The sequence below is a fragment of the Mustelus asterias genome, chromosome 19 (genome assembly GCF_964213995.1).
Source record: "Mustelus asterias chromosome 19, sMusAst1.hap1.1, whole genome shotgun sequence".
In the NCBI taxonomy this organism is placed as follows: domain Eukaryota; kingdom Metazoa; phylum Chordata; class Chondrichthyes; order Carcharhiniformes; family Triakidae; genus Mustelus; species Mustelus asterias.
In genome coordinates this window covers 17889732-17902385 of record NC_135819.1, presented here as the reverse complement: position 1 = coordinate 17902385, position 12654 = coordinate 17889732, and the positions used below count along the sequence as shown (strand labels likewise).

Below are 12654 nucleotides of genomic sequence, written 5' to 3'. Positions count from 1 at the left end.
TACTCAGGTTCCAATGACATAGGGGAGTCTTAGGGAAGTTACCGAGTTCCATGGTTTAACTTTGGGTTCCAGGAGGCTAAGGAAATTAGGAGGTTAAGGAAATTTGGTATGTCAGCTACGACTCTCACCAACTTTTACAGATGCACCATAGAAGGCATTCTTTCTGGTTGTATCACAGCTCGGTATGGCTCCTGCTCTGCCCAAGACCGCAAGAAACTATAAAGGGTTCTGAACGTAGCCCAATCCATCACACAAACCAGCCTCCCATCCATTGACTCTGTCTACACTTCCTGCTGCCTTGGAAAAGCAGGCAGCATAATCAAGGACCCCAGGCACCCCGGACATTCTCTCTTCCACCTTCGGCAAGGTGGCACAGTGGTTAGCACTGCTGCCTCACAGCACCAGGGACCCGTGTTTGATTCCCGGCTTGGGTCACTGTCTGTGTGGAGTTTGCACGTTCTCCCCGTGTCTGCGTGGGTTTTCTCCGGGTGCTCCGGTTTCCTCCCACAGTCTGAAAGACGTGCTGATTGCTGAGTGTACCCAAACAGGTGCTGGAGTGTGGCAATGAGGGGATTTTCACAGTAACTTCATTGCGGTGTTAATGTAAGCCTACTTGTGAGACTAATAATCTTTAACTTAAAAACTTGAAACTTTCTTCAGTTGAGAAAAAGATACAAAAATCTGAGGTCACGTACCAACCGACTCAGGAACAGCTTCTTCCCTGCTGCTGTCAGACTTTTGAATGGACCTATCATACACCAAGCCGATCTTTCTCCAGACCCTAGCTGTGACTGTAACACTACATTCTGCACCCTCTCCTTTCCTTCTCCCCTATGTTTGATTTGATTTGATTTATTATTGTCACATGTATTAGTATACAGTGAAAAGTATTGTTTCTTGCGCGCTATACAGACAAAGCATGCCGTTCATAGAGAAGGAAAGGAGAGAGTGCAGAATGTAGTGTTACAGTCATAGCTAGGGTGTAGAGAAAGATCAACTTAATGCGAGGTCGGTCCATTCAAAAGTCTGACAGCAGCAGGGAAGAAGCTGTTCTTGAGTCGGTTGGTGCGTGACCTCAGACTTTTTTATCTTTTTCCCAACGGAAGAAGGTGGAAGAGAGAATGTCTGGGGTGTGTGGGGTTCTTAATTATGCTGGCTGCTTTGCCGAGACAGCGGGAAGTGTAGACAGAGTCAATGGATGGGAGGCTGGTTTGTGTGATGGACTGGGCTACATTCACGATCTTTTGTACTATGTATCTATGTACATCTATGTACTCCATGAACGGTATGCTTTATGTGTATAGCTCTTAAGATTCAATACTTTTCACTGTATCCTAATACATGTAGCAATAATAAATCAAATCAAATAAGAATAACAGCACAGCACACAGGAATAAAACATTTCTGGACTGAGAGTTTGCTGAAACATGGCTATAAATTTGGTGACGTCAGCCTAATGTTGTCCTTTGCGTAAGATCTTCAGAAAGGTTGTCTTTCGCCTGATTTTCTTTTCTTTTCCTCTTTTTCATTTCCCAGCTATTTACCCGCTCCCTTTTTGCTGTTACGAGCGTTCCCGCACTTTGAAAAGAAAACACAGCTGTTTGGATATCTCAGCTTATCTCAGCTGAAGTTCGATTTTCTGTCCCTCTCACCTCATTTGGCAGGATTTCCCAATTCAACTCCAAAACGTACTCGGAACCTGCACTTACCTGAGCCACTCCTCACTGCAGCTTCCCCACATCAAAGAACAAGGAAAATTACAGCACAGGAACAGGCCCTTCGGCCCTCCAAGCCTGCACCGACCATGCTGCCCGACTGAACTAAAACCCCTACCCTTCCGGGGACCATATCCCTCTATTCCCATCCTATTCATGTACTTGTCAAGACGTCCCTTAAAACTCTCTATCGTATCTGCTTCCACTACCTCCCCCAACAGTGAGTTCCAGACACCCACTACTCTCTGTGTAAAAAACTTGCCTCGTACATCATAGAATCCCTACAGTGCAGAAGGAGGCCATTTGGCCCATCGAGTCTGCACCCACACCAATCCCACCCAGGTCCTATCCCCGCTTAGCTACCCTGCTAATCCCTCTAACCTATCACATCCCGGGACACTAAGGGTTAATTTAGCATGTCCAATCAACCTAACCCGCACATCTTTGGACTGTGGGAGGAAACCGGAGCACCCGGAGGAAACCCACGCAGACACGGGGAGAATGTGCAAACTCCACACGGACAGTGACCCGAGGCCGGGAATCGAACCCGTGTCCCTGGAGCTGTGAGACAGCAGTGCTAACCACTGTGCCACCGTGCTGCCCGAACAATGTTAGGGGTGGGATTTGAACCCATGCTTCCAGAGGATACTGCGACTTTAACGCAGTGCCTTAGACCACTCGGCCATCCTGACTCCATCTCATTTAAACCTTGCCCCTCGCACCTTAGACCTGTGCCCCCTAGGAATCGACTCTTCCGCCCTGGGAAAAAGCTTCTGACTATCCATCACTTGATTGAACGTCACAGAGAATTACACTGAATTTGTGGAGTACTGTGCACAGTTTTGGTCCCCCTTACTTGAGGAAGAATGTAAATGCATTAGGGGCGGTTCCGAGAAGGTTCACCGGATTAATTCCAGGGAGGAAGGACGTGTCTTATGGAGAGAGATTGAGCAGTTTACGCTGATACTCGGGGAGGTTTAGAAAAATAAGAGGAAATCTAATTGATGCTAAAGGGGGATTGACAGGGTGGACGTGGAGAGGATGTTTCTCCTTGTTGGACATTCAAGGACGAGAGGTCATTGTTTTAGGCTAAGGGACGGCAGGTTTAAAACCAAAATGAGGAATTATTTCACTCAAAGGGTGGTGAATCCGTGGAATTCCCCAGAGTGCAGCTGGAACACAAAATAAATGTAAGGAAGGGTTATGGAGAACGGGCAGGAAATGGAGTTGAGGCAGAGGTGAGATCAGCCATGATGGTATTGAATGGCGGAGCAGGCTCGAGGGGCTGAATGGCCTACTCCTGCTCCTAGTTCTAATGGTTCCTTTCTTCCACATAATCTTTTCCAGCTCCCCACGAATGCATCAGTTTCTAGTTCTTGTACCACCAATGAATGAGTTTGTCTTTCTTACCCAAGTCTGTCCTAATCTTGTACATCTCTATCAAGTTGTACAATGGGTGGCACAGTGGGTGGCACAGTGAGTGGCACAGTGAGTGGCACAGTGAGTGGCACAGTGAGTGGCACAGTGAGTGGCACAGTGAGTGGCACAGTGAGTGGCACAGTGGTTAGCACTGCTGCCTTACAGCACCAGAGACCCGGGTTCGATTCTAGCCTCGGGTCACTGTCTGTCTGGAGCTTGCACATTCTCTCCGGGTCTGCGTGGGTTTCCTCCGGGTGCTCTGGTTTCCTCCCACAGTCCAAAGATGTGCACATTAGTTGGATAGGCCATGCTAAATTGCCCCTAGTGTCCAATGATGTGCAGTTTAGGGGGATTGGCCATGCTAAATTGCCCCTTTGTGTCCAAAGATATAAAGGTTAGGTGGATTGGCCATGGGAAATTGCCCTTTAGTGTCCATTGATATGCAGGTTAGGTGGATTGGCCATGCTAAATGCATGGGGTTATGAGGATAGGGTGGGGGAGAGGACCTGGCTAAGATACTCTGTCAGAGAGTTGGTGCAGACTGGATGGGCTGAATGGCCTCCTTCTGCACTGTAGGGATTCTTTGATGAAATCTCCCCTCAATCTCCCTTAGTCCCAGAGAGCAGCTTCTCCCACCTGGCCGAATAACTCGAATCCCTTCATCCTTTCTGGTGAATCTCCTCCGTATGATGAAGCTTGCAGACCTGGCCAGGTTGATTCAATGGGTTCAGCAGAGACTGGGGAGAGAGGGGCACATGGTGGATGGGAGAAATTGGATCTTCTGGAGCACTGGGCTGAGAATACTGCCCACGCTCCCTGACACAGGCACCAAAACTGTGAGACGAATGGACTAACCACACCACTTAACTTTAAACTTTAAAAACTATAAACTTAAAAAAATTTCCCATCTGTGATCCAGCCGGCGGCATGGTGGCACAGTGGTTAGCACTGCTGCCTCACAGCGCCAGGGACCCGGGTTCGATCCCCGGCTTGGGTCACTGTCTGTGTGGAGTTTGCACATTCTCCCCGTGTCTGCGTGGGTTTCCTCCGGGTGCTCCAGTTTCCTCCCACAGTCTGAAAGACCTGCCGGTTAGGTATATTGACCCGAACAGGCGACTGGGGGAATTTCACAGTAACTTAATTGCAGTGTTAATATAAACCTTATTTGTAACTAATAAATAAACTTTACTTTATACACAGGATCATCCAACCACCCTGGGCAGAGTCCTCGTGGATTTCCATTGAGGGCAGCAGCACAGGATGATCCCACTGCGGAGTATTACTCCTTCCCCCCCTCGCCCACGGAGTCTGGATTCCCTTGGGGTTTATCAAGGCCCAGATTATGACTGGAACGGGTCTGTGACCGACGCTCTGTCCCTGAGACACTCACACTCACTCTTCAGTTGACCGAGTTCCATTTTCCAGTCACTCTGCGCCAGTCGAGTTTCACTGAACCTCTTCATAACTGCAGGAGAGACAGAGGTTTGGGTGTGAGTCGGGCAGGTGGGAAGAGTCAATCTGGCATCCTGTCTTCAGGATTTCTAACTGGGGTGAGAATATTCCCATGGGAGGAGGGAGTGACTCCATTGGAGGGCAGGTCCCCCCCCCCCCCCCCCCCAGACTTACCCTGTTCCAGATGATGGTGGGGTGGGGAGAAGGGGAGGGAGGGGTTCACTTTTGTGATTGGTGTTGGAATGTCTGCACGGTTCAGCTCCGCCCACCTCCAATCTGAACCAATCAGAGGTCAGGCAGGTCGAGGTAAGGCCTGGGACCTTCCAAGAGGGTGGCACGGCGGCACAGTGGTTAGCACTGCTGTCTCACAGCGCCAGGTTCCCGGGTTCGATTCCCGGCTTGGGTCACTGTCTGTGTGGAGTTTGCACATTCTTCCCGTGTCTGCGTGGGTTTCCTGCGGGTGCTCCGGTTTCCTCCCACAGTCTGAAAGGTGAGCTGGTTAGGTGCATTGATCTGAACAGGTGTGGAGTGTGGCGACTGGGGGATTTTCACAGTAACTTCATTGCAATGTTAATGTAAGCCTACTTGTGATTAATAATAAACTTTTATTTTACTTTTGACTAATACATAAATTTAAGAGGTCCCATTGAGGCGTTAAAGAACTAACTTGCATTTATATAGCGTCCCTTCTCAACCCCCAGACCCTGAGGACATCCACGTCACCTCATTTCCAATGACATGCCAAAGTGTTGGAGTGAGCGAAATGCAGCAGCCAGGTTGTACACAGGAAGATCCCGCATATGGCCAGTTGATAACGGGCAGATATTCTGACTTTGTGATTTTATTTGAAGGATAAATATTGGCCAGGAGACTGGAGACAGTTCCCCTTCCCTTCCTTCAAAAAGCATCATGGGATCTTTAGCATCCACCCGCAAGAGCAGGCCAGGGGTGTGGGTTCAGTCAATGTCTTACCTGAAAGACAGACTCTGATGACAAAGGATCCAGTCAGGCCTCATCTTGATGATAAAGGGGCGGAATTCCAGAGAGTAGGCCGGGAACTCTCCTAGTCACGTTCACTTGACCTGATGGTGAGAATTAGTCTCTCCAACAATACCACAGACACAAGGGCCGAATCTCTGCCACCTTCCCCGCCCCGGCCAGTGGGCCGCTGAGGTCCCCAGAACGGAAATCTCCATTGGCCTCGGGCGGGATTTTATGATCTCGCCCGAGCAAGGCCATAAAATCCCGCCCAATGGGAGGCGGTGGTGTAGTGTATTGTCACTGGGCTAGTAATCCAGGGGTCCAGGGTAATGCTCTGGGGACCCGGGTTCGAATCCCACCACGACAGTTGGTGAAATTTGAATTCAATAAAAATATGGAATTAAAAGTCTAATGATGACCATGAAACCATTGCCGATTGTCGTCAAAACCCATCTGGCTCCTTCAGGGAAGGAAATCTGCCATCCTTACCCAGTCTGGCCTACATGTGACTCCAGACTCACAGCAATGTGGTTGACTCTGAAGTGGCCGAGTGAGACACTCAGTTCAAGGGCAAGCAGTCACTTCCCATGAAAGAATTTGGGTTTGGGTGCTGTTTGCAATCGTTGACTAGTAGTTGATATCTTCTTGTGTTTGGGTTTTTTTGCCTCTATATTTGGGAGGTCTGAGGGAGAGTTGGCCCCTGGACACTCGTTGTGACAGAGTCAATGTGATTGTGGAGGTAGGGCTGAGGAACTGTCACAGTGATGGACCGTCAGGTTCTGGAATGGGGGCAATGGGGGAGGGAGGCTGCAGTCGTTTAGGCCCTTTCAGTTTGGGTCAGGAAGTTCACTCCTGTTCTTCCTCGTTCCACATTCTGTAAGTTGCTGATTATTTTCCTGCAGACTTTCAGCAGCGTGGGTCTCCCTCAGAGTGTGATGGCATCGAGTACCTCAGGGTAAACCCAAGAGTGAGTAGGCTCGATGGGTCCCATATTTGTAATTCCAAAGGGTAAGTGACATTGCCTATTGTCCTTATCCAACATGGCGGTTAGTCCATTACCAGAGGAGAATGGGGGGTGGGGGGGCATGATTGAGATGTAGAAAATTATGAGGGTATAGATAGACAGGAAGAAACTTTTCACCTTGGTGGAGGGATCAATGACCAGGGGAAGTAAAGGGCAAGCGGTTTACTGGGGATGTGAGGAAAAACCTTTTCACCCAGAAGGTGGTGGGACTCGCTGCCTGAAAGGGTGCTGGAGGCAAGACCCCCATAACAGTTATGAGAGCCTATGATTCTATGAAGCATTTAGATCTGCATTTGATGTACATACAAGGCTATGGGCTTGTGCTGGAAAATGGGGTTTAGAATAGATAGGTGTTTGTTTTTGACTGGAGCAGATGCGATGGGCTGAAGGGTCTTTTTCTGTGCTGTGGACCTCCATGACTCTATGAAATGAGAAATTTCCCATTTTAGGGTCTTAGGCGTCCCTAGAGTGCCTGAAAAACAGACAATTTCCAACATTTTGACCAATATTCCAATTAAACCCCCTCATAACTAAAGCCCCTAATAGCTGTTCAAGGAGACATCTCAACATCCCTCACGACCACAGCGGACAAAACACGGCCAATGACTGGTTCTGTGATTCCTACATTTCAGTTAACCATCTTGAAACGGAAGGTTCTGGAATGGGGTGGGGCGGGGGGGGGGGATGAGAGGAGTACCGGATCTGGGAATCTTTTCCATCTGTTATTCAGCACCTACTGTCATAACGCATCTGGGAGATTTCCGTCTTCAGATCAGCCTGGGAGGTTTTGAGGTCATTGAACATCTGTGTGGCTGAAACAGAAACAGATGTTTGCTCTTCACTGCAGGTGCGGTACATATTTAAAAGGATTCAAATCACTAAGATCTTTATACTGCCACAAACGACAAAGCATTCCTCAGACACCTTCCAAACCCACCACCTCTTCCATCTAGAAGGACAAGGGCAGCAGACACATGGGAACACCACAACCTGGAGGTTCCCCTCCGAGTCACTCACCGTCCTGACTTGGAAATATATCGGCCACTGTCGCTGGGTCAAAATATGGGAACTTCCTAACAGCACTGTGGGTGTACCTACACCACATGGGCTGCAGCAATTCAAGAAGGCGACTCACCACCACCTTCTCAAGGGGCAATTAGGGATGGGCAATAAATGCTGGCCTGGCCAGCGATGCCAACAAGCCGTGAATGAATGAAAAAATATTTAAAAATACACACTCTTGGCCCTTCTCCTATCCCTGTGTAAAAATCTACAGATCTGCGGGTTAGGTGGATTGGCCATGCTGAATTGCCCCTTAGTGTCAGTGGGACTAGCAAGGGTAAATAAGTGGGGTTATGGGGATAGGGGCTGGGTGGAATTGTGGTCAGTGCAGGCTCGATGGGCCAAATGGCCTCCTTCTGCACTGTAGGGATCCTATGATTCTAGTGAACCAGATGGGTTTTTACGACAATTGACAATGGTTTCATGATCATTATTAATCACAGATTTGGAATGAATTCAGAATTCACCATCTGCCATGGTGGGATTCGAACCTGGGTCCCCAGAGCATCATCCTGGGTCACCGCACCACCGTAATATATACTACAGCAGAAAAGGGTGCTGATTGGTTGGCAAGTCGGCACTGATTGGCTGTGGCATTGCCATGGGGAAAGCAACGGGGAACTATCGGCTCACCTACAATTTGCTAAAGCTTTCTCCATGGCAACACCTCAGCCGATCAGAGTCGATCGACTAACCAATCACCCTTCCTGGTATCAATTGGCACCATGATTTGAAATTTAGTATTTCTGCATTTGTCCTGATGAGTGCAACAACAGCGCTTCTCTCTTTCCAGGAACAAAGTTGGTGTTGAGTTAAGCTCCGATATCTCTGTGGTCTCCCCCATCCCCAGCACCATTTCCTGTTCCCTGGGCACAGTTCCAGTGAAGTTACTGAAGTATATCCTCAGACATATTTCCAGTGATATACGCACCTTAAGGCAGCTGGAATCAAACATCCAACCCAGCCGGTCTAGGTGTTGAAACACTGGCCCACACTGTATCAGATTGTTAAGGAAATTTGGCATGTCAGCTATGACTCTCTCCAACTTTTACAGATGCACCATAGAAAGCATTCTTTCTGGTTGTATCACAGCTCGGCATGGGCTCCTGCTCTGCCCAAGACCGCAAGAAACTACAAAAGGTTGTGAATGTAGCCCAATCCATCACGCAAACCAGCCTCCCATCCATTGACTCTCTCTACACTTCCTGCTGCCTCAGAAAAGCAGCCAGCATAATTAAGGACCCCACGCACCCCGGACATTCTCTCTTCCACCTTCTTCCATCGGGAAAAAGATACAAAAGTCTGAGGTCACGTACCAACCGACTCAAGAACAGCCTCTTCCCTGCTGCTGTCAGACTTTTGAATGGACCTACCTTGCATTAAGTTGATCTTTCTCTACACCCTAGCTATGACTGTAACACTACATTCTGCACTCTTTCGTTTCCTTCTCTATGAACGGCATGCTTTGTATAGCACGCAAGAAACAATACTTTTCACTGTATGTTAATACATGTGACAATAATAAATAAAATCAAAACAAATTAAATGTTGTTGCATTACTGTGATTATTGCTCGAGTCCTGTTCATTAAATGTTCGTCTACAGCTACAGATGTGTGGCCAGCGAATGCATCTGACATCTCAATAGATTTACAAGATGGTTTTGCCATGAAAGCAGCTGAGTTAAGGAACGGAGAAAGGGTCTAACTGAACGGATGTCCTCTTAACAACCACCATTGCAGCATAGAATCTCTCCTTCTCTATTGTTTTATAATTCCACCCTGCCCCCGCCCCCTCCACTCCCTCTGCAGCTTTCATTTATGGATTAAATATCACTCTCCCCCCAACTGGGGGGCGAGGAGATGGGTTTGTTCATTGTGACCAGCTCGCTGGGCCAAATGGCCATCTTCTGTGCAGTCTTATTCTCTAACAGTGCAACCAGTTGTGAAGAAAGATCTAAAAATTACCTCAAGTCTATTTTCTGGAGGTTTTCTTGTGGCAGGGTTTGGGAGACATGGGGTGTTATTTTGGTGATTTAAAAAAAAATAATTAATTGGTGTGATGTGGGTGTCGCTGGCTGGGCCCAGCATTTCTTGCCCCTTGAGAAGGTGGTGATGAGCTGCCTTCTTGAACCGCTGCAGCCCCTGTGGTGTAGGTCCAACCACAGTGAAGTTAGGGAGGGAGTTCCAGGATTTTGACCCAGCGACAGTGAAGGAACGGCCGATATATTTCCAAGTCAGGATGGTGAGTGACTCAGTTTAAAGTTAAAGTTGATTTATTAGTCACAAGTAAGGCTTACATTAACACTGCAATGAAGTTACTGTGAAATTCCCCTAGTCGCCACACTCCAGTGCCTGTTCAGGTCAATGTCAATGCACCCTAACCAACACGTCTTTCAGATTGTGGGAGGAAACCGAAGCACCCGGAGGAAACCCACGCAGACACGGGGAGAACGTGCAGATTCCGCTTGTGACTAATAAATAAACTTTAAATTGCCCCTTAGTGTCCAAAGATGTGCAGGTTAGGGGGATTAGTGGGGTTATGGGGTAAAGCGTGAGTAGGAGTTGGTGACGACTCAATGGGCCGAATGACCTCCTTCCGCATTGTAGGGATTCTATGAATCTATGACGTTCATTTGAGAGGGCAGACATCAGGTTAGCGTTCTATCTGAAAGGTGGATTGCCATCTCTCCGTCTGATCTTTGATAAATCCATTTGAATGACTTGTTGAATTCCTACAATGCAGAGGGATTGGAGAACAGTACAGAAAAAGACAGGCACTCGTGACAGACTGGAACTCACGCAGATTGGCCATGTCTCTCAGTTGTGTTTGGGTATGAGTTTGTGAGCTTCTTACTTCAGTAAACATCTGCGTAACTGAAAAAGGAGGAACAGATTAGTTCACCAGAACTTTCCACCAAAGCTTGATTCGGAAAGTTTAGCATCGCAGTCTTGTGGCAGAGTTGCAATAAATGATAAGTAAAGGTGATGATCTTACACTGCTTCATTTAGCTATTGTTACATCAACTGTAGAAAAACCCGAAACAGCATCACAGAACTTTCACAGTAACTTCATTGCAGTGTTAATGTAAGCCTATTTGTGACACTAATAAAAAAAATTCACAAATATAATTATTATAATTTAACGCTCTGGGTCTTGGGGTTGCTTATGTAAAGTTAAAGTTTATCTATTAGTCACAAGTAGGCTTACATTAACACTGCAATGAAGTTACTGTGAAAATCTCCTAGTTGCCACACTCCGGCGCCTGTTCGGGTTACACTGAGGGAGAATTTAGCACGGCCAATGCACCCTAACCAGCACGAGTTTCGGACTGTGGGAGGAAACCGGAGCACCCAGAGGAAACCCACACAGACACGGGGAGAATGTGCAGACTCCATACAGACAATGACCCAAGCCGGGAATTGAACCCGGGTCCCTGGCACTGTGAGGCAGAAGTGCTAACCACTGTGCCACCGTGCTGCCCCATAGAGGGGTTGCCAACCCTCCAGGAATGGCCTGGAGTCTCCAGTAATTGAGGATCAATCTCCAGGATACTGCTGTGGGTGACCCTGGGGAAAAATCATCGGGACACTAAGACAGACTGTTTTTTAAAAGAATATCTTTGAACATTTCTCTTTACTAGAAAGAGGGTGGCCTCAGAGCGCCAGGGACCTGGGTTTGATTCCAGACTTGGGTGACTGTGTGGAGTTTGATGATACACTGTCTTTAAGAAATGTATATTATGTTTCCTGTAAGGGGGAGGTTTAGAATTCAGACCTGTTTTGCAGGGTGCCGATTTGTCGAGCAAAACATTTAAATTGACACCTGGGAGCACAGGATAAGTACTCATTTCAGACATGGAGTGTTTGTTTGAGCAAAGCTAATGCATTTGTGTTTACTTGGGCCTCCCCCAGGGGTTTCAGTGTAGAGATTTGATTAGGTTGATTGACAGGGACAGAGTCATGTGCTTAATGGGAGGAGTTAAGCTTGCAGGAAAAAAATACTGTCTTTAGGTTTCATTTTAAAATATAAGCAATTATTTTTTATTCATCGGTGAGATGTGCCGTCCCTGGCTGGGCCAGCCTTTATTACCCCTCCCAAGTTCCCCTTGAACCGAGTGTCTCGCTCGACCATTTCAGAGGGCAGTTCAGAGTCAACCACATTGCTGCGACCCTGGAGTCACGTGTAGGCCAGACCGGGTAAGGGCAGCAGACTTCCTTCCCTAAAGAGACATTAGTAAACCAGATGGGTTTTTCCGACAATCGACAATGGTTTCGTGGTCATCAGTAGATTCTTAATTCCAGACATTTTTATGGAATTTAAATTCCACCATCTGCCGTGGCGGGATTCGAACCCGGGTCCCCAGAACAAAAGTTAGTTTTTGCGTCAATAGTCTAGTGATAATACCTCTGGGCCGTCTCCTCCCTAAGTTGCTGCTTGGGCTGCCAGAAGAATCAGGTGTTGCTCTCGCTCTCTCGCTCTCTCATGCTCTCGCTCTCTCTCTCTCTTTTTGGATGGGATTTTCCAGCCGCGCTCGCCCCGTAACGGAAAAATCCTGCCCGAAGCCGATGGACCTTTCCATGATCTGCCCCTCACCCGCTCCGATTCCCATTGCGGGCAGAACAGGAAAATTCACCCCCCTATCTCTCTTTCTCCAGAGGAGTTCTGAAAGCTCCAGGACTGTTAACCTGAGATAAGCCAGTATGTCTGCATTTTACTCATTGAATATCACAGTGCAGAAGGAGGCCATTCAGCCCATCGAGTCTGCACCAACCACAATCCCACCCAGGCACCATCCCCACAACACCATGCATTTACCCTAGCTAGTCCCCCCTGACACTAACGGCCAATTTAGCATGGTCAATCCACCTAACCTGCACATCTTTGGACCGTGGGAGGAAACCGGAGCACCCGGAGGAAACCCACGCAGACATGGGGAGAATGTGCAAACTCCACGCGACAGTGACCCAAGCCGGGAATCGAACCCGGGTCCCTGGTGCTGT

At 48.0% G+C, this 12654-nt stretch overlaps 1 protein-coding gene across 1 annotated transcript in view; it reads right to left on the bottom strand.

Annotated features, from left to right (window-relative positions):
* Positions 1-1179: 1179 nt before the first annotated feature.
* The window catches only part of LOC144507539 (uncharacterized), a 57753-nt gene continuing 46278 nt past the window's right edge, over positions 1180-12654 (bottom strand). The window contains exons 7-10 of the mRNA XM_078234677.1: positions 10453-10527; positions 7329-7403; positions 4525-4599; positions 1180-1578 (exon numbers count right to left, since the gene is read on the bottom strand). Of these exons, the coding sequence (XP_078090803.1) occupies positions 1562-1578; positions 4525-4599; positions 7329-7403; positions 10453-10527 (242 nt within the window). The 3' untranslated portion in view covers positions 1180-1561. The remainder of the gene's footprint in view (positions 1579-4524; positions 4600-7328; positions 7404-10452; positions 10528-12654) is intronic.